Consider the following 26,119-nt stretch of genomic DNA (forward strand, 5'->3'; position numbering starts at 1 on the left):
AAGAGGATGATTAATATTATTCATATAATGAAGAAGAAGTCAAAGAAATTGTTGAAAAAATAAAGTATAAAAAATAGTTTATAAAATAAAATGAAAATAGAAAAAAGTTCAAGTCATTATTAAATTCATCTTCACAAAATGTTACTTCTTCTGAAAAACAAAGGATGAAAGTTTCTCTATATTAACCTAAAAGCTAAAACAGTAATTAAGTTTCCTTTTATTCCTCAACAAATATTCAAAATTCTAATAATGACTAATTTGTTAATAAACCACTTAATGTGTTAGATTCTTTTCATAATTAATAAGGATTCAAAGAAAGTAATGGCTAAGATATTTCTAATGATGAAAATAATAAATAGAAAACAAAAGAATAAAATAGTTAATAAATATTTGATGAGTTAAATATTTATTAAAATAATGAAAAATCAAAAATTGGAGATTGCGAAAAAAACATCGAATAAAATTAATAGTAGATAAATAAATAATTTTAAAGTTAATAAAATAATGAGAAAAAAAAATTAATTAACTTCGATTAAAAAAATAAATTTGAATAATAAAGCGAATAAAAATTATAAAATTTAACACAAAAAGACTCTTTGTAAAATGATTAATCAAATAAAGTTTATAAAGATAATTAAAGTTATTAGTATACATAATAAAAAAATGATCTTTAAGAATAATAATAGAAAAATTAAAAGATTTAAAAAAATTACGAATAAAAATTTGAAGAAGATAAATAAAATATAATAAATTCAAAAATAATTCAATAAAAAGAGAATGAAACTTAAATCGAAAAATAAAATAATAGAAACTAAAAATAGCAAACACAAAAAATAAATTCAATAAATGAATAGAAAAATTCTGATTAAAATTAAAATAATGATAATAAAAAATTTGATATATAATAAAAATAAATTTAAAATAATTAGAATTAAAAAATAAATAGTGATAACAATAAAAATTATAAATAACTAAATAATTAATTTTCTTAATTAATTTAAACTGAATATACTTAAGCATAACAAATTAATTTATCTTAAAATAAAATATAAAAATAACTGTTAAATGTTTAATAAAATTATGGATAAGATAATTAATAAACGTAATTCCAATTTACCAAATATAATAATAATAATAATAATAATAATAATAATAATAATAATAATAATAATAATAAACTTTATAGTTTAATCCTTAAAGCATATATATAATATAATAAAATAGTTAAAATTAAAATATTAAAAAATATAATTAACATAATATTAATAATAGTAAAATACATGACATATAAAACTAATCTCAAATTATCTAAAATTAATCATAATGCAATTATAACCTAAATCAAAACAATTAAAATTAATACCAAAATAAATAAGAATATATCTCTTCTTCAAATAAAGAAATCGATTTTAAACCATAACCATAGTTCCAACCTGTGAAATCAATAAATTAAACTACAAGCTTAAAATAATTGAAGCTTGCTTAAGAAAAAATCCGATAAAGCATAGACCTTTAAAAAAGTGAAATTAATTATTCTAATTAAGATTTATTGGCAAACACAAATATTCTATATAAAAACAATTAAAAAAATAATTTTGAAAATTTTACAAATACCTAATAATAATTCCCTACTTTTTCTACAATTCAGAACGTTAATAAAACTATTGATGAAAGTATAAATTTTTCTTAATTCGAATACATAAATGAAATTTAATAGCAAAATAATGATAAAATCAATTTAAAAAACAATAATAATTAATAATTTAATTATTTTAATAATGTACCCTATGATTTTAATGCTAGTTCATCTTCTCGTTCTAAATCTCCTTTTCCTTAATTTCAAGTGTTACAAAATAATAATAAAAATTAAAATATTGAATAGTAATTTTATTATTAAAATAAAAATATGAATACACCTTTAGTAACTTTTTCTTAACTAATTTAACCTAAAAAAACGAAGGCTTTATTAGTTAATGCAGTTTTTAAAAAGATGATAATTACAAAACAAGATCTATGAGTAATAATTTAGGTAATTAAAGTGCAATTGATAATAAATTTTAAATGAGAAACTCATAACTCTAACAAAAATAATAAATTGAAAAGAGTTAAACTAAACTAAAGAATTATTATATTAGTAATGAAATAGAAGATATTGTTAAAAGATATACTAAAAATATTAATTAAACAAATATAAATGAATAAAAAAATGAAAGTAATAATTCCTCATATTAAAATTATTATGATTATTCTATTAATAGAAATATATAAAGATAAAATAGAGATGAAAATGTTAATGCAATATAAAATTAAATTAAAGATAAAAGATTTTTAGATTTAATTAAAAGTGGAAATACTTAATATAATAAAAATATATATAATTTATAATAGAAATATTGAAATTTAATATTTTTATTATTTATAAATTATAAATATTAGTTTTAATTTTAATCCTTAATTTTTTAAAGAATTTAGTTTTTTTTTTCTTTAATTATTTTAACTTTATGTTTTCTTTTTATATTTTTTAATATTACAGCAGTTTATAAAATTTGTATCTAGTATATTTATTTATTTAGTATTGCCTAATAATTATAGTTTAGACTGACATTCTTAAAAATTATATATGTATTAGTATAGTTTAATTATTGTATTAATTATACATGTTTTAGTGTTTCATTGTAGTTCCGAATAAATTGAGATTATTTTTATCAAATTCTTCTTTAATATATATAATTTTATTCCTTTTATTTTTATATATTAATAATTTTTATTTATTTATTCATTTTTTAAATTAAATATTTTTATATATTCTATTATAATGTTTTCTTGATTTTCTTTTTTATTTTTCATTCTTTTAAATTAATAATAAGTATAAAAATAGTTCAAATTAAATAAAAACTATTTAGTTTTTATTTTATTTTTATTTATAGACTATTTTTTTAAATATTTTTTTTTAATTTAGATAAAAAAAAAAATTATAAAATAAAAATAAATAGTTCTTTTTATATAAAAAAACAAATAAAAAACAATAGTTTTATATTTTTTTTGAAAATTATGAATTACTTATTTTATAAAAATAAAAGTAATTTTGAAACATATAAATTTTTTGTTTTAATTAAAAATATTTTTTTTTTTTTATAAAAGTATATATAAACATAAAATGATATCTAAAAATATTTAAATTAAAAGAAAAAAATTAATAATTATAATTAATAAATAAAAATTATAATTATTAGTATACAAAAATAAAATATATATAATAAAATTATATCAAGTAAATAATTTTTGCAAAAAAAAATTATCTCAACCGCTCTCTATAATAAAACAATAAATATTTATAGAATTCTACAATTTAATATTTAAATTATATTTTTAATTGTTATTTTAATTAGCAAGCATTATATACTTATTTTATTATCTAAAAATATTAAAGCTTTCGTTTTTGTTTGTTTGGATTATTTACTTATATTATTTTCATTAATTTACTTTGCCTAATACTTTTGTTTATTTTATATATATTTTTCAACAAAAAAAGGGTTTTAACTAATCATTTTGGTTTAACTTTTTTTTCATATATTATTAAATAAAAAAATCAAATATATTTTAGTAATAAAAAAAATTAAATTAATAATAAATATTTAATAGCCTTTTTTTATTGAGTTTCTAACAAAAATATTATATATTAATAAAATAAAAATATGAATAATAATTAATATATACAAAAATTATTTGTTTAAAATACAAAATATAGCTAAATATTTTTTCTTAATTTGAATATATTTATTTTTAAGAAAGAAGTACAAAAAATAATAGTATTAGAAATATTTTTATAATGTATTTAACAATTTTTTAGGAATATGCATTTCTTAAAATATTTTTTTTAATTATGGGATGATTTTTATTTGAAAGATAAAAAATAAATTCCATAATTAAAATAAAAAAATAAATATATAAATTTAACTTTTTTCATTACCATTAAAGCTAATTGTTGATTATTATATAAATTATTTAAAAGTATATTATCAAGTTATTATATATATATATATATATATATATATATATATATATATATATATATAAGAAAATATTAAAAATAATTATATATTCAAAAAAAATAAAAGAAATATATAATATTATTAAATATATTTTTTGTTAATAATATAATAATAACTTTTTATAAATAATAAAAACAATATTTGCTTAAAAAAAAATTAAATTTAAAAATGTGGAAGAAAAGTTAAGAATAATATAATTTTATTCAAGTAGAATTTATGACAAATAAATAGAAGATAAAAAAAGAAGTAAATCCTAAAAAAATAAAGAGAGAAATAAGAATTTTGGGACAAAAATAATCATGATGAAGAGCCTTAATTAATATTAAATGAAAGAGAATTTTATGATGTAGATTTTTATTAAGAAATAGAAATTCCAATATCAAAAGAAGAAATAACAATTTAAGATATAACAAGTTTCTTTATGATAAACGACAAAGAAAAAGATATTAAAAAAAAGAGAATCTTTCCAAAATTAACTAAATTTTATGTTACAAAAGTTAAAAAATTTGTTCTATTTGTAAATGGTTAAGAAATAAAAGATGTAAATTAAAAATTAAGTATGAAATAATGTTAAACCTAGAATTTGATATTTGAATTTATCTATGTAAAATAATAATTTATTTAATCTATTGTTAATTAAGTAAAGCATTAAATAAATAACTTCTTTTATAATTTATTAGATAAACTTGGACTTTTGAATTTGTATTTAGAATATAAGAAGGAGTAAGGATAAATAAAAACTGAATTAGCTAATATTTTAATTTAGAATATTTTTAATAATCCTATTTTTGGAGGAAAAACTATTTTAATAAAAATTCTAATGATTTTTATGCAAGTTTTTTCCCTTTTGCTTATCCTTTAGTTTATGTAGTCAAAAATAAAATTCTATGATTATAAAATAAAATTAACATTTGATTAATATTATATAAGATTTTATCATAAATAATATTATTATGTATTACATATATGTAATTATATAATATTAATAAGTATTTATTTTAGTTATTATATTTTCTACTTTTTATAGTTAATTACTTTTAACATAACATTTTCTTTATTAATTTATTTATAATTATTTTAAATAATTAAAATATTTATATATTTCTTCAATTAATAATAGAATTAAGAAATTTTATATTATTATTGATTTCCTTTAATATCAAATATAAATTTAAACAAATTTAAAACATTTATTATTATAATTTTATATAATTATGATTTTATATATCTTGTTTTTATTTATTCAAATATTCAATATTATTAAAGATACTAAATATTTTTTTAATCAGCTAATTATTGAATTCTTAGATAATCCTTTTTTCTCTACTTTCCAAATATTAATTCAAGCCTCTATTATTTTTTTATCATATACATTTTTAATCATTTCTTCCATTTTATTTATTCTATTCTTCTTCCAATAATTTTAACATCTTTTGCTTTATTTTGTTTTATTTAATAATTATTATAATTTATTTACATATTATATATTGCATTTATTTACCTATTATATATTGTATTTATTATCACTATTAAAAATATACTAAGAAAAAAATTATTATTTTTTCTAATTCTTTAAATTGTTGTCTAAAATAAATTTATTTTTTATTTTATTCTATAAAATAAAAATAAAATAAATAATTATTGATTATTTTTATATTTTTTTTATTAATAGTTTTAATATTAAATAAAATTAAGAACTATTTAAAAATAGAATAGTTTTATAAGAACAAGCTATTTATGAAATTTTATTTAAAAAAACAATTTATAAAATTTTATATAAAAAAAAAAATATCATATATTATAGAATCAAATTATCTGATTTTTGTATTAATTTTTAATATTTACTTACATGCCTACTCTTTTTATATTATTAATAATTGTTTTAATTCTAATTTGAAATTTTTAAACTTTTATTAAATTTAATTCGTTTTCATGAATATATATTTTATCATTAGGTTTCTTTTTCATGCTTTTATGAATCTTTTTTATTTTTAGATTTATTTTAGTTATCTAATTATTTCTATTTAAGTTTTACTTAATCTAATAAACTCATTTTTTATATATATATCAATATTTCTTTGTTCTATTTTGAAATTAAGATTTTTGTAGTTATTATTTTAAATTATATTTTTTATTAATATTAATATTTCTTTTATTATTTTTGCAAATTTTACTTTTATCTTTTTTTAGGTTTTTATACTTCTTATGATCTTTCTTATTCAAAATATGTATTTTTTATTCAATTTTTTTTTACTATTTTAGTTAGTAAACTTATTTTATTCTTTGTAATTATACTTAATTTAATTTTTATAACCAATATACTATTTTAAATTGTAAAGATTATTTATTATTGATATTAAATACAAAATATAAAATTTATCTAATTTATAAGCTTTTTAATTAATTAAAACTTTTTTTTTTTTAGCAATTTATTTTTAAATATACATTTATTCTTAAATTTATTTTTTATAATTATAATATTTTTATTTTTCTTTTAATTTCTTTATTAATATGTTTTATAATTTGATTTAATAAAAATGATTTGGATATTAAAAAACTATTTTTCTTTTTTAAAATAATTTATTTTATCTTTAATTCTTTTTATTTCTCATTTTATTGTTTCTAAAAAAATTATTTACAAATTAAAAAAATCATATTCATTAACTTTTGAAGCATATTATTAACTTTTGAAGTATTATTAACAATTTGAATTATGTATTTTATTTTTTTAATTTATATTTTAACGCTTTTTGATTCGTATAAAAGTTTTTCTTTCTTTTTGTTTCACTACTTTTCAACTTTATTTTTTAAAAATATTAATCTAAATTCATATCATTATGTTTTTATTTTATTTCTTAAATTTTTATATTTATAATTTCTTAAGAAATAATTATTTATAATATACATTCCACTAAAAATATTAAATTATTTAATATGTTTTATTTAAAAAACTTTAATATTTTTATATATGATATATATATATATATCATATATTATCTTTTTATAAATGTTTTTAACTAAATATATATTTAAGATATATGTATATATACAAATATTTTATATAAATTAGTTTTTTTTATTTATTTTAAATAGAGTTTTTATTTTATAATTATATAAAATGGCTGCTAATTTTAATGTTGGTTTAATTATAAAAAATTAGATATTTTAGAATTATATAAAAAAAAATTATTAATATATAATTATTTATTAATATTTTTACGCAATAAAATATTTATTTATTTAAATTTATTATTATATGATTTTTATTTATAATATTATTTTAATAGAATCTTAATAAATAAAAAAATATTATTTACATTTCATTAAAAATAAACATATAATATTATTTTAAATTTTAAAAATAATCATTTATTATGAATCTAAACCTCATTAATATGTTATAAATTCATTTATAAATTAAGGACTTATTTATCATTAATTATTCCTCTTTTTTTATTATATAAAAATATATATATATTTAAATATACTTTGGACAAATTAACTTAAAGAATTCTAAATTTGTGATACATTCAATAGATTCACAAATATAAATAATATCATTTTATTTAATTTTACAGAAATTCAAACCTAATGATATTCTTTTCACTTTCTATTATTTTTCACATAAATATTGCATTAAATCATCAATCTGTTAACTTTATAATTCCATTTTATTAAAAACAAAAGAAAAATCAATTATTTATTATGGAAGGTTTAGAAGCAAATCGTATATAGATTTGAAAGATATTTTGTTAGTACTTAATTACGTATAAATAAATTTTATGAATTATTATATATTTACAAAGATAAATCCAATTTAAAATCTTGAAGATTATTTAATAATTTCAAATTTTAAGCAATCTCATTAATACCTAAATCACTTAAATTATCATCCCCACCTATAAAAAGCTATATTTTTTGAATATTTTAATACTAATTTATAAAACCAACTAGAATTGATATATTTTAATCATTTATTTAATTTCTTTATATTTTTATATATAAATTAATATTATATTTTTATGTATATTAAAATTATTTTACTATAAAAAAACTTTAAATTATTAATTTCATTAGTGTTTTATTCTTATTTTACTAATTATTAAATTGATGTAATTGATAAGTTTTAACATATTTTCGCAATACTTTTCCTTTTTTCTTTAAATGATTTTCTAATTTCTCTTTTTTATGCATAAGCTTATTAATCTTCCAATTCTTATTATTATTAATGGAGTTATTATTTCATATATTATTCAATAATATGTTTTTTTAAAACTGTTTAATCTTCATTATCTTAATTTTATTCTTATTATTTTTCTTCTTCTTAATCATCTACGTTAAATTTATAAGTGTTTTCAATAATTTACAATGCTTCATCTAATTTCATCCTTTAATCTTTTTTATAATTAATAAAACCTCTTATGATTAAATCAATAATGTTATCTTAATATTATTTTCCGTAAATATATTTGTTAAAAATTTTTTCTATTTAATAATCATGGTCTTCCTAATCAACTTATACATTTATTTATCTTATTTCTTTATAAGAAACACCAGTACATCTTTTTATAAGCATATAATATATATATAATATAAATTAAACAAAATACCTTAGCAAAGTCATCCCTAAAGAATAAATATCTCCCTAAAAATAATTAAATTTTTATAAATCATAACTTTATAATTCTGGTGCTTAATACCCAGGAGTAAAAAATGTGTTTTTCCTTAAAGTTGTTGTATTTTGATGTTCTAATTAATGAGCACTTCCCCAATCAGAAAGTACATATTCGCTTAATTTTCTGACTAAAACATTCTATGGTTTTATATCTGAGTGAGCTAGATTTAAACTATGAGCATATTTTAAAACTTGTATCATTTATTTTGATAATATTATTAATTGCTTTTATGGTATTTTTTGTATTTAATTTAATAAGGCCTCTAAAGAACCTAAAGGAAAATATTCCATAGCTATAAATATTTAGTTTTATATTTAAATATGAGAATATATTTCAATTATGCTTTTTTAATATTATTTGTGTTTATTTATTTTTTATACAAAAATTATTTCTTGGCTTAGTTAATGAAGTATTTATTCGTCTCCAGATGTTATTTTTTTTATTGCAAATTAATTTTTATCTTTTTTTAATAAATAAATTGTAGAAAAACCTCCTTTATTTATTTATTCAAGATCATTTTCAAATTCTGAATAAAATATTTCCATATTAACTATTTTTTTTAATTTATATATATTATTATTAATGTATAATTATAAAATTTTATATTATTTAAAGTTTTAATTAATTCATATTAATTTAAATATAGACCGTAAAACAATATAAAAGCATTATAAATCAAATTAATAATTTAAATAAATATAGCTATATATAATTATAGAAATAAATCAAATATTAAGTCCATCTTTCTTTAAGTCAGGGAATCCTTAGTTGCAAATAGTAACATTATGGTATCCTTTTAAGCTTAAGATAGTAGCAGCCATTTTAGATCTAGCTCCACTTTAACAGTAAACAAATATTTCTTAATCTTTAGGTAATTCCATTAACTACTTTCCGAGTAAAGGAAGTGGAATATTTTTCGCATTTTTAGACATTCCAGCATCTGTCTCGGATTTATTTCTGACATCAAGTATAAAATTAGATTAATTATTTGCCTTTTAAACGAATTGCTTAGTATCTAAATGCTTCAAAGGTATAATAGGTAATCCACAATTTATTCCACTTTCAATAAATCCAATGATTTTTTCATATCCGATTCTATATAATCTTTAAGCTGCTTCCTATTCTTTACCTTTATCTGTAAGAAGTATTAAAGAAATATCGTGTTAAATAAGAGTTCCAACCCAAACAGCAAAAGGTGTAGATAGTCCAATATTAATTGAATTTTCTAAAAATCCTAATGAAATATCATCTCTGCAATCAAGAATTAGAGCTTAATTTTCTTTAATGATTTTCTCAATTTCTTTTGCGTTTTTAATAACTTTTAATTCATTCTTTTTGTTTTAATCTTAATATCCTTATTTGTTCAAAGCAGCATTATAATAAAAATATTGAGGAGGAGGATGCAATTCACTTGTAACGACTTTTATGAAGTCTTCCTTTTTCATTTCTTATAGAGCGTAGTTATTTTTCTTTTACATCCCTACTGAGCAAGAATGTCCTTTTAATATATTTTTTCCACAGGATGAACCAGCTCCGTGTGATGGAAAAATAATCACATTATCAGGTAATGTTAATATTTTTTAATGCAAACTGTCATAAAGCAAACCTGCGAGGTCATATTCAGTTATTTTACCAGATTATACTGCTAAATCAGGTCTTCCAACTTCTCCAAGAAATAAAGTATCTCCTGTATATACAGAATGAGGTTTATCTTAGGAATCTAAAAGCAAAAAGCAAGAGCTTTCTAATGTATGCCCAGGGGTATGGAGTATTTTTATTTTACATTTTCCGAATGAAATTATCTCATTATCTTTAGCTTCTTTAAAAGAATATTTAGCCTCTGCATTTGGACCATATACTATTTAAGCTCCTGTTTTTTATTATAAAGAAAGATGCCCAGAAACAAAATCAGCATGAAAATGAGATTCGAAAATGTATTTTATTTTTGTATTACGTTTTTAAGCTATCTCTAAATATGGTTCAGGCTCTCTTAAAGGATCTATTATTATTGCCTCCCCAGCTGATTCTAAATAATAGGAATATAGTGATAAACACTTTGTATTAAGTTATTATATATAAAAATCGGGAGCTTCTATGGTATTTACTGTAATAATTTAATAAGTTGATGATGAGAAATTATATTTTAATGAAGGGTATTTTGGTAAAGATAATTGTGTAAAGGGTTGAGTTTAAAATTGATTTTGTAAAGATTTTATAGAGATGATAGAAAACCGGAAAAATGAAGGTTTTTAAAAAGTTAATGTTTTTTAGTAAAGTTTTTAGATTCTTTTGTTTATCATTTTTATAATTTTTTTCTTTTTTTTCTGACAATATTTAATAAAAAAATTAAATTAATTTTTATTTTCAATAAAGATTTTTATAAAAATAATATATAAGATAATAGGATTGTGTTTTTATAAAAAAAAAATACCTAAAAGTAATAATTATTTAAAACATAATATTTATATATTTTTCTTAGTATTTTTATATTGGACAATACTGAGAAAACAAATTTGAAATTTTTATTTTTATAATATATATAATTATTATTTTTATAACTTAAAAAATATTTTAATATTAATATGTTATGATTTTAATTTTAATTATTAAAACTAATATAAGATAGATTTAGGTTATTAAAATTAAATATTTTATTAACATTATTAATATATTAGTTAAATATTATTTAAATATAACATTTATTATGTAATTAAAAAAATAAAACTTAATTATGTTGTTATGAATTATTTTTGAAACAAAATATATTTTTATATACATTAATCATTATATTAAACATTCATTAATGATATTGACATATTACTTGTTTATATTGTTATTTTATATATATTTTTTTTTTAAACACGATAAAAAATTATGTTTGTTATTCATTTTTTCTCACTTTTATTTGGTTAATTGAATTTTTTTAAAAAAAATTACAGAAAAAATAACTAATATGAACAAAAAATATTTCTAAAAAGAAAAAATCTTTAAATAAAATATATATACTAATTCTACTAAATTTTGAAAAATATTAATAATTAAATTTATATAGTTATAGACATATATTTTCTATTTTATATACAAAAACCAATGAAAAATAATATTTCGAATAAAAATACTTTAAAGTAGATAATAAATATAATTTTGTAAACAAAAAATATTAATTAAAAAAATGTTAAATAATTAATAACAAGAATAAAATAATAAATGTTTTATATAAAAGTTTATATTAAAAAAAAAAGAAGATAATATTATAAAAAAATTATTTTAATTAAATATTTTTTACTATATATATTAATACAAATATATCTAAAAAATAAACAAAATTATATTTTAAAAATAATAAAACAAGTTATCTAAATATTTAATATAATGGTTTTTTTTTTTCAAATAGGTCTAAATTTATACAATTAACTAGGATTATTAATAGAACTAAGACATGGTCCAATTGATCTTAAATGTATTTCTAAATCTTATAATTTACTATTTAATAAATATATAAGAATATAATCTTAAAAGAAGTCTTTTGAAAGTTCTTTTAAAAGAATTTTAAATTATCGAATTTATGGGCTTTCATCAGCCCAAACAGTCCAACCATCAATAAAATCTTTTTTATTTTCAAAACGAATATCTTTTTTTAACCACTTTTAGAATTCTTTTAATTTATATTAATTATTCCCTAGACTTCTTAAAGCTTTTTATGTAAAATGAGTATGAAAGTTAACAAATTTTCTGAAAATATTCCCGAAATTTTTAAAAATATTTCTATGTCTGCATTATTAATATTTACTTCTTCCTTTATTTCTTACAGGCCATTCAGTTTTATGCCTTGTATGACTTTCTAAATTGTCATCTTCATGATCATTATGATTTTATAGATTTTCATCTTTGCTTTTTTCTTGTTTTTCAATTATTGTGTCTATTTGTTATTTCTGTAAGAAATTGTTATTTGTATTTTATCTTTACAAATCACTAAAAATATAATTATTATTGTTTATTTATTATTAAGAATATGCTGGGTTAAAATATTAATTATTTCCAAAAAAATATGGATTTTAATATTATTCTAAATTAAAATTATTATTATTATTTATCAAAAATTGCTAATTATTATAATTATCTAAACCATTATAATAATACTGTCTATGCCCACCAATTTATTATTGTTATTTTTATGTATTGTATAAAGGAAATTATTAGTTTTAGAAGTCAAAATTTTATTCTTCTTTTTATAATGATGCCAATTTTTTCATTTCTAAACTTTAATTTATGCTATTGTTTATAGATAGTTTTGGCTATAATTAAGTTAAAGTATAGTTTTCTATATTTTGTGCATCTTCAATTAATTTTATATTTGTGAAACTTGGGTTTTATTAGAAATTATTTGTATTGTTAAAAAATAAACCCGAGAATGGTAAATTATTTGTTTACATATTTATTTATTTTTCTTTTTTTATTTATTATTTCCTATATATATATATATATATTTTATAATTATTAATGAATATAATTTTTTCTCTTGATTTATTTTTTTACAAAAATTATATACTTTAATTTGTTTTATTAAATAATTTTATAATTAATAATTTTGTGATTTAAAATTTTAAAGATTAATTTTATCTATAAAATTTTTATAAATAAAATTATTGTTTAAAAATATATATATAGAAAAATTTTAAATATTAAAATTATAAAAAATTTATTTTATAAAATTAATATTAATTGATATTCATTTTATAAATTTTTAAAAAATCTTATAAATATAAAAGATATAAATAAAATAATTATTTTTATTAATAAGATATAAAAATATAAAATATTATAATTTTAATTAATAAATTAATTTATAATTATAATATATAAAAATAAACAAAAATATTAATTTCATTTATTATATAAATATAATTTTTTAATTATAAAAATAAGTCTATAATTTAAATCGAAAAAACAATTATTATTATAAATTTTAAGATTATATATAATAAATTATATTATTATCTTATATATTAAGAATATCTTTTTTTTATTTTTAAATACTTTTATCAATACTTTCCAATATACAATATTTATATTTACTTTAGATTTTAATAAATACATGTAAATAAAAAACTATATATTATATTTATAAAATATATTTTTTTTATTATGTAATTCATATATAAATTATACTTATTAAATTATCTATATAATCTTTTTAAATTTTTTATTATATTTTTTTTAATTTACAAATATACTGATATTGCATTATTTTTAGAAAATTTTAAATCTTAATTTTTTATTTATTAATTATTTTTTTATTTTTTATAAATCATCTAATAGCTTTATTATTTTTTATAAGTTATACTGTTTATTTTTATTAATATTATTCCTTTTTTCTTTGATTTTTTTTAATTCTTCTTTTTTTTAATAGATTAGATACTTGTTTTATTTAATGCTTATTATTGTTCTTACTTTAAATTTTTATAAGTATTTTTTTTATAAACAAAAGTTTATTTATTTTTATTTTTATAATTAATATAGTTTAGTTTATCATAAAATGTCTCTTATATAAATTATTATTTATTTTCTAAACACTATGTATCATTTTTATTATAGTCGTATCTTCTTAATTTCTCAAATAAATTTTAATAGGTACAACTATTTTTATATATAAGCAGATATTTTTTTTTTTAAATTTGAATGATTCTTTCATTATTTTATATGATGTACATAATTTATTAAATGATTTATTTCATTATAGTTATTTACAAATTGATTTTAAAAATATAATCTATTTTTATGCATTTATTTATATTTAAAAATTTTAACTTTTAATTTATATATAAAGAATTTAAATATATTGTTTTTTTAAATATATATGTAAAATTGAATATTATAAAAAATATTAAATAAATTATCTTTAAAATTTTATTCAATAAAATTTTAAAAATAAAATAAGTTTTATAATTTATGAAATATATAATAAAGTTTTTTATACAAATAATAAAATAAAATAAAAAAATATAATATAATATAATTTTTTATATATTCTAAGCTCAATTCAATTATTTTGATTTTAATCTGAATTATTTTTTTTAATATTATCTTAAGAAATATCTTTGAATTCAATTTTATCTTAAAATCCTGAAATTATTTATTCAAAACTCATGTTAAGTTATCTAATTTAACTTAAATTTTACTCTTGATTTTTTTAATCAGAAGATAATTTTTTTTTAAGTTCATAATTATTTTATATTTATATTTATAAATTTTATTAAATTCTTTGGTCAATACTTAAAAAAATATCTTCGTTTTCTTAATCTTCAAAAGAATAATATTCAGTTTTATCTCCAGAACTAATTTAATTAATTTTATTTTATAAGCTCTCATTAACTTAATCAATTACTTTAATAACTTTATCTTTGAACTTTCTTTATTTAATTGATAAATCAATTTAGTTTTTTTAAAAAAATAAAATTTATTAGAAAAAGTCGTTATCTATTTCTTAAGTTTGCCCTTTTTTCTGTATTATTTCTTATAAATTTTTCTCTACTAATGTATTTAATTCCTCAATATTTTATATACATTCTTCAATAAAATTATCTTTTTTTGTTAAAAATTTTTATTAATATTATTTTTATGTTATATCTTCCATTACTTTTTCCATTTTCTCATTTAATATTTGGAAATTTTTTAAATATTCTTAATAATCTATTATAAAAGAATTATTTTATTCTTCTTAAAAAAATGATATTTATGAAATTTCGTTTTCCTTAAATTAGTTATTTTAGTGAATTTAAACTTTTAAACCTTTTATTTAATCTTTTTAAGCTTAATTTTCTTTTTATAATGTCTAAATTAAAATTTCTTTTTCATTTAAAGACTATTTATTTTTATTATATTATATTATTAATTCTTATATTTAATATTCAAGTTCTTTTGCCTTAATAGAATAATTAATTTCATTTTTTTAATTAAAATTATTTTCTTGTTCACTTTGGCTTTCATGGGTAATTATATAATCTGATTACTCATATAAATTTATGTTCATTTTTTATTTTGTTTAAATATTTAGTTTAATAAAATTAGTTATGAGTTCATTTGTAATATTTTTATCAAAACTTTAAAATTAGAATTCTTACTCTTTTTTCAAAATATTTAAAAGACTTTTATTATCCTCCTCTTTTTACCCTTGCTTTTATTATTTTTATTCAAATTGATCTAATTTTTGACTTAATTAAGTATTTATAGATTAGATTGCTTTTATAATTTTTCGCTTGCATTATTTTTATTTATTAGGTATATCTATTTACATTTTTTCTATTTAATCCAATATTTGATTTTCTACTTAACTTTCTTTTTCTTAATTATTTTCTAAATTAATTTGAATTTTAAAAATTATTGAATTTATTGCATTATTGAAATTTTAAATTAATTAAATAATTTCATTTAATAAGTTTTCTTTTATCTCATTTTTTTATGATTTTGAAAGAAATTCTTCTATTTATTTATTTAAATTAAATATTTCTTATTCAAATTAGAATTCTTCATTATTTTTAACAGCAATTTAATCATTTAATGTCTACTAATGTTATTTCTATAATTCAAACTCATTTATTATTTTCTTTTTTTCGTCATTTTATATTTATAGACTTTAAATTTTCTCTTCTAGCAAGGCTTTTTCTTTAATTAAATTTTCATCTTTAAATGTTTTATTAAAGAAACTTTTATTTATATCAATAATTTCATTTTGTTATAATAAGATTCTTTTTTAAATTTCAAAAAAACATTGACTATTTTCCAATATTATATTTTGAGAATTTTCATTATTTATGTTTTCTTATTATTAAAAGAGATGTTAGCTTTGCTATTCTATTTATGTTTAAAGTTCTTAATTTATTTATACTATCTCATTTAATAATAAATTTTGTTCTTTTTATTATTTATCATTCGTTAATTTAAATAATTCGGAATTATTATATGATTAATTTTCTATTTTTTTCAGATAATAATTTATTTTTTCTTTATATACTTATTCACTTTCTTCATTTAATTATATATTATCATTTAGATTTAATTATTTTTCAATTTAATTTTTTATACTGTATATAATTTCAACTATTTCTTATTTATTTTTTATTTATTTTTAAAAAATTTAATTTTATATTGATTTTAAATATTCGAATTCTTTATAATTTATGTCTTATGTTTTTTATGTTACTTATATTTTTTAAAAATTAATATTAGTTAATTGTTTATCAATCTTTTCATTTAAATTTTTTATATACTCAACAAAAATTTATATTTCTTATTTATTCTCATGTTTTGATTTTATTTAATTTAATGTATTATTAATATCTTAATTTAAAGATTAGATTTATTAAATAAAATTTTAATTAATTAGGTCTAATTCTAATTATTTTATTTATTGATATTTTTAATCTATTAAGTCTTCTTTTTCTAATATTATTTCTTGCATATTTTAATTTGTTTTTTGATTTTCTTCAGTCAATTCTTCCAACTTTTTTAACTATTTTTAAAAATCATCAAACTTTATACACGAACAAATTTATTAACTATTTTTATATAAACTATTTTTTAGAAAATTTATAATTTCTTATTATTATTAATTAATAGTTTTTTATTAATTAAATATTTCTAATTCTTTTTAGTAGATTTTTCCAAAGACATTTTACTTTTCTTCATTATTTTCTATTAAAAGTCGATTATTTTAATTAACGATTTCTTTTTCTAGTTATTTATTCAAAATTTAAATATCTTTTACTTAATTTTCTTTACTTATATTATCTTCTATATTATTAATATATGAACAATCTTAAATTTTTAATTCTTTAATTTTTTCTAAGAACAGATCATTCTCGTTTTCAAATTATTTTTAATATTTTAAATCTTATTGCACTTTATCTATATCTTCACAAATTTTATTATTTATTTCATTTATATTTTTTATTATATTCTATTCATATTTTCCCACATTTAAATTTTAATTCACGATTATTTTAAAGTTTTCATTTATTTTTTAATTTAAATCTAGAATATTTTTTAAAAAAGAGTGAAAAATATCTTCTTAATTTTAGCAATTTTAATTTAAACTTTACATATTTAAGAATATTTTTTACAGATTACAATCAATATCTTCATTTAGTTTTAAAATTTCTTAAAATAAAACTTATTTTTATAATAATTAATATTCACTCTCTTAAATATTATAAATTAAAATGTGTTTGGAGTTTTATCATAAATAATTAAGTTTTATTATTATAATTATATAGTATGTTTTAAAAAATTATTTTCGTTTAAGAGTTTATTTATTATTAAATTCTTTTAATCTAATTAATGTATTATGTTTAAATTTTCATTTTATATATTATTATTACTAGTTAAAAATAAAATAATATGTTAATTAATTTCATTTATTTTATATTATATATTAAATATTTCATTTTATTAATTAGAAAAAATAATAATTTTTAAGATTATAAATATTATTTTTATTATTATTAATATTATTATTATTATTATTATTTTTATTATTATTATTATTATTATTTCTATTATAAATTATAATTTTAACACAATTAATCTATTTTTTATTTTAATATATTTATCTCATTTACATATCTACTTATTGAATCATTTTATTATTATTTTTATTTACTATCTATATCTATTTTTATATTTTATAATTATATACTTTTTATTTAAATATTCTTTTGTTTAATCCATAATTATTTTTTTTAATTTATCATATATTCCTTTTTTTAATTTTTATTGTATTATTATAAATTAAATATATATTTTTTTTTATTATAGTTATATTTTACTTTTTTATTTATCTAAATTTTCATTATATTTTTTAATTTTTTTATTCTTTTATTAAATATATTTTTATTAGTATCTCTTTTTTTATTTATTGTCTTTATATCCTTATCATATTTTTTACTTTATTTATAAATACTTTTAAAAAACAAATCATAATTTTTCTAAGCTTAAAGTTTATTTAAAATTCTTTCTTAGATAGTTTAATATTTTTCAGTATTTTAGTTTGAAAATAAGCTTATTATATATTTTTGAATATCCTTTAGCCTAGAAATTTAGTCTTATTAATATTTAATTTAATTTTATAAGCAATAAATAATAGCTTAATATTTAATATAAATAGAGTTTTCTTAATCTTATTAATAATTATTTATACCAATTCTATTTTGTTTATCTAGACATTAATCTTAAATTTATTTATTTAATGTTTAAATATCTATTATTACTTACTTTTACTGATTATTTTCTTAAGATTCAAAAACTATATCATCAGAATTAAAGAATGCATAAAGTTTTTTTTCTATTTTTTCATACTCTAATTCATCATAATTCTTTTATTATTCATTAAGTTTAGTAAATTTTGAAATTTTTTCAATTTAGATTTCCATTTATTGATTAATTGTTTAAATTATATCAAAGATTTATTTTTTATATTAAATTTATTTGACTTATATTTTCTTTTATATTTCTTTAATAGATATCTAATATTATTCATTTTCTTAAGAGTTATTTATATTTTCTTATTATTAATATTTAAATTAAACTTACTATAATTTTTAATCTATATACAAGTTTAAATCCTGAATACTTTAAATAAAATTATTAAAATAATGATCATCATTAATATAAGCTTTTTCAAAACTTTTTCTTTATTGTATTTCTTCAAGTGTATTTTGAATTTGTTCATTAATAAAACACAAATCTTTAATTAACTCAAAACTTTATTCATTTTTTTAAAAAGATGACAATTCTTATTTTTAGTTATTTTAAATTATATCAATACTATCATTTTAAAAAGTAATTTATGTTTGTAACTACTAATTTATATAATTTTATAGTGTTTACAATTAACTATCTTATTATTTATTTACAGAATTTAAGTTTTAAATTTGTTTTTTATATTCAATTAAAATATTCTATTCATACTACAATAAAAATACAGAATATTAAATTAAGATTTTTTAAATCTATATTTATTCTTGTTTTTATGATAATTAATTAATTAATTAATCCATTTGTAAAAGTAAATAATTATCATCGTATTAAGGATTATCTTTTTTTACATCTAATTGTTTATTTTATGTTAATTAACTTTAGCATTCTTCTATTTTTTTCAATAAAAATAATTTTTCTTTTTAAAGAACATGTATTTACTGATTACATTTATTCAAGAAATTATTTAATTAACTTTATAATTCTGTTACATTTCTTAAATTATTTAATTTTTCTGAATTTTATAATATTTCTAATTACTAATGCGAATTTTGTGATTATATATATATTATATTTTATTTTTTTATTTCTTATTCTTTTTCAGAGTCAATCTGTGATAATTATAACTATAATGAATCAAGCTCTTATTAAAATTGAAACTTTTTTTAATTTAATAAAGTCATTTTTTCTTCATATTTTTAATTTATTTATTAAAATTATTCATCTTAAATTTATGCATTTGATTCTTAAATTTAGTTTGATGATTATTTTAAAAAAATTATTTCGTTATTTAGATTTTAAATTGTTTAGGTAAATTCTTAAATTTATAAGTTTTGTTGACTTATTTTATCCAAATATTATTATATAGTTTTATATTATTAAGTTATGGTAATTTTATTATTTTAATTTTCAAATACAGCTGATTTTTCGTTTTAATATTATAATATCTATTATTAAAGATATATTACTTGTTCTTTTTACTCCTCTATCTTTATATTTTATATTTCTTAAGGTAAATAATTGTTTTATTGTTATTATAATATATTTTGATTTTAACTTTTAATTTAACTTTCTATTGAATCATACATCTATTTCAATTCTTCATATTTTTATTAATATTCTAAGCTTTTATTAAACATTTGATTTATTTATAATTTTTATTATTCAGTTTCAATTATTAATTATTCATTTTTATTTTATAAAAACTAATTTTCTTCTTATAGAATTTTTAATTTATTTTAAAGCTATTTAGATTCGATTTCGCAATTTTCTTATTATTATTATGTTTAGATTTACATATATTATAGACCTTCTTTGTCTGATTTAATCATATTATTTTATTATTCTAATAATTTATCTAATTACCTGATTTTTTCTTCTTATTTTAATATTGTTTATTTTTATTGTAAATTCTCTTCTTATAATTATTTATATTAATTCATAACTTCTTCATATTAATTTTTTTAATTTTACTGCGATTTAATATAATCTTAATTTTAGATTTTATATATACAATCTATATTTTTACATTGTTAATTTAATTCAGATAAACTATCAAAATTATTATTTAAATTTAAAATTTAATCATAATAATTTTATTGAAGTTTTGTTTTTTCTTCAATTCTATTCAATAAAATTTAATCTTTATCTTTAACTTATCTTTTTAAGAACAAATTTTGTTATTCTAATTAAAATACCAAAGCATTTATTTATTTAATTTCATTTTCATATTATCTTAAAACATTTTCATTATTTCTTATATTTTCTTATAAATTTTATACAGTTAATTTACTTTGAATTTATTATTATTCAAGTTCTATATTACTTAATTATAAATTGTGAATAATATTTTAGTTTTATTCGGCTTATTCCATTAATTAAATTATGGAATTTTAATATTTTTATATGATATTTTCTTATTCTTCATATTAATTTTACAAATCTTTATATTTTTAATTTTCATTTATTTTACTTTCTTAAATTTAAGAAGTATCTTTAATTTTATTTACTTTAAAATTAATTTCTAATTAATTTATTAAAATATTTTTTTCTTATAATTCTTTTTTTAATTCTTCTATATCTTTTATTAATTGATTATTATTTTTATCTTGTTATTACATAAATGTATACTATTATTAAATATTTTTCATTTATTCATTCATCTATTGTAATTTCATTTCTAAAGTTTCACAATTATTTATCAAAAGTATATTCTTTTATTAAATATTACTAAATTATTCATACATTTTACTATTATTAATCTTCAAATCTTAGTTAGGTTAAATATTTGTATTATAATTATTCAAGGAATTATGTTTTTTTTGATAATATTCCACTTATTTTAACAATTTATCTATTTTATTTTGATAACTTTCGTTTAGATTTTAAATCCTTATTTCATATTATTATATCTATTCGGTTGTTTTCTCATTTAAATTACTCGCTTTTAACAAATTATGTAACTACACTTTTAAAAAATTATTTTCATTCAATATTGCATCTGAATTGCTTTCTGTTGTTGTTTAAAGTGTCTTTTAAGTCGATTTAATTTATTTACTTTAATATTCATGATTTGTTAATTCTAAACTTTTATCTTTATTACTTTATATTTATTTATATTAATGTCTTTAATGTATTTAAGTTTTGCTTTTTACTTATTTTATTTAATACATATATCTTTTTAATAAAAAAACTTACTTTTTTGAATAGTATGCTCTGTTTTTGGAATTTCAATTAACGCGTTTTTACATACATTTTTATTATTTTTATAAGAATTTTTTATGTTTGGGGTATGAGAGCTTATTTTTATGGATTTATTTTAATAACTATTTTACATTGGCTGATTTTTTAAAGTGTTAAAATCTATAGTCAAAAGATTCTTAAATATTTTCTAAGTAGTATTATTATTATTCTTATTATTATTTTGTTTACTTTTTTATTATTATTTTAATAATATATCAGAGTATTTAACTGGTTTTTAAAGTTATTAATCTCCATTTAATAAAATATTATTATGTTATGAAAATTATTTATTTTTACTTTAATTATATTAAAATTTGCTATTGTTTTTATAATTTTAATTTATCTGAGTTTGTTATTTCATTTATTTTAATTCTTCGATTTCAAAATTAATATAGGCATTTGGAAATTCTTTTATAGGGTCCATGCTTTTTCCTATTTTCAATGCTTCTTGAAAATATGCGTTCGACGAGATTTAGTTATTTACTATTTATTTCTATCCTTTAATAAAACAATCATTAAATATTTTAGGAGACTGTTATTATTTTGTGTCTTTTTCAAAGTTATCTTTTATCAATATATTTGATTTTATATTATTAATTACTTTATATGTTATTTACTTTTTATAGGTTGAGGAGATAGTTTATTGATTGATGTCTTTAATATTATATTAAGTATAATAAGTATATTTTTATTTTTATTTTTTTACTTTCTATAGCATTTTTATTTTCTAATTTAATAATTTTTATTTTTCTATTTATAAATATTTTATTTATTCTTATTTATTATATAAAATTTATTATATAAAAAATTATAGATAATATAAATTATAAATAAATATAATAAAAAAAGTAATTTACATTTTTACTAACTTTTACTCAGAAAAAATATTATATATAAATTATAAAAATATTTTTTAATATGTAAATGATATATCGTTTAATTTTTTTTTTAAGAAATTTATAAATTAATTATATATATTTTTTTAAATCAGTACATAGTTTTTATTAATTAATAAATATTATAATATTTAATATTTCTTTTATTTTCAATTATACTATAATGCATATTAATTATCTTTCTTAGTTTATTTTTTTTATTCCTTATTAGTATCTAAAAAAAAAAATTATATAAAAGTAAATATATTATTTAAATTACTTTTAGAAACGACAAAATTCTTTTTTTTGAAAATATCTTAAATATCATCTAAATTATAATATTTAATAGTATTAGAACTTTCAAACAGCTTTAAAATTAAATAATCATATTAATCTTTTTAAAATTTAATTGAATTAAATTGAAAAGCTTTATCTAATTATTCTAAAGTAAACTATCTTGATTTTTTAACTGCTGGATTTTATAATAAACATTATTTAATTCCTTCTGAAAATTAATCTATAACTAAAGTTATATCTTCATGCAGTTTTGATTCTTATTCTACATTTAAAAATTTTATCTGCTATATAATATTTTTAAATCTACTTTTAAAAGTTACCACACTTGTACTTAATTCTTCGTGAAAATCAATATAATCAAGATTTGAGTTATCTTCGACTAAATATCTTGCTAATAATAAGGCAGTTTCATTATTTTAAATATTAAAAGGTTCACTATGATAAAAAAATTAAATTTATATGTAAATTATATATTATACTCATTTAGCTTTTTATAAACATCTTAAACAGATATTTAATTCGATTTTAAATCTAATTCAGACAAAAGTTTAAATAATACTTCATCTAATGAAAGTTTTTTAATTGAAAATCTCATATTTAACTCTTTCCCTTTAATTTTTTTAATATTATATATTTCTAATTAAAAAAAAAAAAAAAACCTAAATCTTTGACATCATCATGTGTAACAATCCTTAATTTCTTATAATTAATATTTTTGTTACTATTAAATTATTGAGTAGTTTTTTAATTTTTCTGATTTTAATTTTTATTATTTTATAAATTATTTTATTCAAAAAATTATAAATTTTAACAATATATATTTTAAGGGCTATCAAACTATTATAATTAATTTGTATTATTAATATTAGTTTAAATTAGATTGCTTCTTTAAGTATTTTATATATCATTTTGTATATTTTTTATACTTCTTTAATATTAGTTTTATTTTTATTGATGTAATTCTTTATTTTTTTATTTTTCTAGATTTTATATATCTAATTTGCTTTTCAACTCTTCTATTTTTTCAGATAGCTTATTTATTTCATCTTATGTTTATTTTTTATCTTTTATTTCTAAAGCTTGTTTTTCTTATAATCTATTATTTAATTCTTTTATTGACTTTTTTAGAATTTATATTTCATCTTCTTTTTCGTTTAAAATTTTTCTACATTCTTTTTCTTACTCCTAACTTTTTATTATTATATTTGTTTTTTATTTATTTTTAATTTATATACGCTTCTCTTAATTTTCTATCTTCGTCTGATATTTTTTAAGCTATTTTCTCTAATTATAGAATATATTCTTTATATCTTCTTGTTTCTTTTAATTAATCAAAATAAACCTAATCTTTTTTTTATTATTATTCTTTCATTTATTTAATTAATTCATTTTTTTAATTATTTATTTTTTCTTTTTGTTCCAACAATCCCTATTTAATTATATTGTTAATTCTATAAATTAAATGGATATTAATTTTAAATAATTACGTCTTATTCCATTATTTTTTATTCTAAAAGCTTTTCAGCACCTTCATATTCTTCAATTTTTTACGTTAAATTATTATTTTTACTCATTAATTTTTGTAACTTTTTTTAATAATTATTATAATCTTAGGCCCTTTAAAATATATTAATATATAAATTGATACAAATAAAATAACTTACATAATTAAAGCTTTTTAATCACTAAGTGATTAATTATATAAAGTTTTTAATCGTAAACTCTCTTCTTAAGAATGAAATAAACAAATTTATAATTCTTAGATTTTGGTTTATTTAACATTTTTTTTATAATTATCAATTTAATTTTATTTTTATTATAAATCTTTTTTCAAATCTTAAATAGACTTTTTTAAATTTATTATCAATAAATTTTAATTTGTATTTGTAAAATTAGGATTACTTGTAACATTTTTTTATTAAAGATAATTTTCTACATCACCAATTAACTTTAATTATTTTTGATTTTCTTTCTATTTATATATTCAAGAAATTAAATTGTATTCAAAAAATTTAATTTTTTTTATATTACTATTAAAGTCATATTTTTTGTTCTTAATACTAAATTTTCTTATTTTATTTGTTTTATAATATGTTTATATTATTAAATTTCTATCCATAATTATTCCTTTTTTAATTTTAATTTTTATTATTTTTAATTTAGAAAAATATATAAACCTTATCTTTTTTTATATGTTAAGGCCGCATTTTATGTAACTCCGCAATATTTAAAGGAATTTTAATTTATCTCGCCTAATTAAATGTATTTTATTCAAGTGAAGAATCAAAATTTGTATTTGTTATATCATCAATATTTGCAAAATAATTATTAAGGGAAATCGATTTTAAGTTTTTATTAGACTAATCTGAAAATAAATATGTATTTTTTTCTTTGCTTTTAATATTAGTTTAGGATTATGGTCTTATAAACTTTGGATTGAAATTTTTCTTTAAATCAATATCTATATAATCTGGATTACTTGATATTTACTAGGGAAAATAATCTTTATTGATTGCTTTATTCTTAAAAAGAAAAATATAATAAATTGTTTTTAGTTTTAATTTTTATATTTTACTTAATTTACGTAAATTTCATTATCATAATCCCTTTTTTTATATATATATATTTTATATTTAAATTATTTAAAAATTATTTGAATACATTTTTAAATTTATTTCTTTTTTTAATTTTTTTTTTAAAAGTTTTACTTTAAAGTTAATTCAAT

The 26,119-nt window shown here is 14.8% G+C and overlaps 3 protein-coding genes across 3 annotated transcripts, besides 24 other annotated features; 1 reads left to right on the plus strand and 2 right to left on the minus strand. All coding sequences in view use genetic code 6, as the record gives it.

The window, feature by feature from the left end:
* Positions 1-845: 845 nt before the first annotated feature.
* Positions 846-914: a microsatellite.
* A 208-nt stretch (positions 915-1,122) lies between these two features.
* Positions 1,123-1,177: a microsatellite.
* Positions 1,178-2,743: 1,566 nt separating this feature from the next.
* Positions 2,744-2,807: a microsatellite.
* Positions 2,808-3,990: 1,183 nt separating this feature from the next.
* Positions 3,991-4,077: a microsatellite.
* Positions 4,029-4,076: a microsatellite.
* Positions 4,078-5,247: 1,170 nt separating the features above from the next.
* Positions 5,248-5,279: a microsatellite.
* Positions 5,280-5,512: 233 nt separating this feature from the next.
* Positions 5,513-5,572: a microsatellite.
* Positions 5,520-5,574: a microsatellite.
* Positions 5,575-5,785: 211 nt separating this feature from the next.
* Positions 5,786-5,837: a microsatellite.
* An 867-nt stretch (positions 5,838-6,704) lies between these two features.
* Positions 6,705-6,755: a microsatellite.
* Positions 6,756-7,008: 253 nt separating this feature from the next.
* Positions 7,009-7,047: a microsatellite.
* Positions 7,048-8,039: 992 nt separating this feature from the next.
* Positions 8,040-8,091: a microsatellite.
* A 1,362-nt stretch (positions 8,092-9,453) lies between these two features.
* On the minus strand, positions 9,454-11,529 carry IMG5_048580 (metallo-beta-lactamase protein, putative; the record flags this gene model as incomplete). Its single annotated transcript, XM_004037526.1, has 2 exons — positions 9,454-10,754; positions 11,505-11,529. The coding sequence occupies 2 exons, from the start codon at positions 11,527-11,529 to the stop codon at positions 9,454-9,456; spliced, it is 1,326 nt and encodes a 441-aa protein (XP_004037574.1).
* A 664-nt stretch (positions 11,530-12,193) lies between these two features.
* IMG5_048590 (hypothetical protein) lies at positions 12,194-13,046 on the plus strand. Its single transcript, XM_004037527.1, has one exon. It carries the CDS (start codon positions 12,436-12,438, stop codon positions 12,964-12,966), a length of 531 nt encoding a protein of 176 aa, XP_004037575.1. The 5' UTR covers positions 12,194-12,435; the 3' UTR covers positions 12,967-13,046.
* Positions 13,047-18,194: 5,148 nt separating this feature from the next.
* Positions 18,195-18,239: a microsatellite.
* Positions 18,212-18,278: a microsatellite.
* Positions 18,212-18,286: a microsatellite.
* A 165-nt stretch (positions 18,287-18,451) lies between these two features.
* Positions 18,452-18,496: a microsatellite.
* Positions 18,497-22,380: 3,884 nt separating this feature from the next.
* Positions 22,381-22,428: a microsatellite.
* Positions 22,429-22,938: 510 nt separating this feature from the next.
* Positions 22,939-22,993: a microsatellite.
* Positions 22,941-23,005: a microsatellite.
* Positions 23,000-23,028: a microsatellite.
* Positions 23,028-23,062: a microsatellite.
* Positions 23,063-24,136: 1,074 nt separating this feature from the next.
* Positions 24,137-24,171: a microsatellite.
* Positions 24,172-24,532: 361 nt separating this feature from the next.
* IMG5_048600 (hypothetical protein) lies at positions 24,533-24,970 on the minus strand (the record flags this gene model as incomplete). The annotated part of the gene is made up of 2 exons (XM_004037528.1): positions 24,882-24,970; positions 24,533-24,823 (listed from the first exon to the last, which is right to left on the minus strand). Exons 1-2 carry the CDS (start codon positions 24,966-24,968, stop codon positions 24,533-24,535), a joined length of 378 nt encoding a protein of 125 aa, XP_004037576.1. The 5' UTR covers positions 24,969-24,970.
* Positions 24,762-24,804: a microsatellite.
* Positions 24,971-25,375: 405 nt separating the features above from the next.
* Positions 25,376-25,412: a microsatellite.
* The last annotated feature ends 707 nt before the right edge of the window (positions 25,413-26,119 follow it).

The sequence above is a fragment of the Ichthyophthirius multifiliis genome (genome assembly GCF_000220395.1).
Source record: "Ichthyophthirius multifiliis unplaced genomic scaffold scaff_1120509250121, whole genome shotgun sequence".
NCBI classification, from domain to species: Eukaryota; Ciliophora; class Oligohymenophorea; order Hymenostomatida; genus Ichthyophthirius; species Ichthyophthirius multifiliis.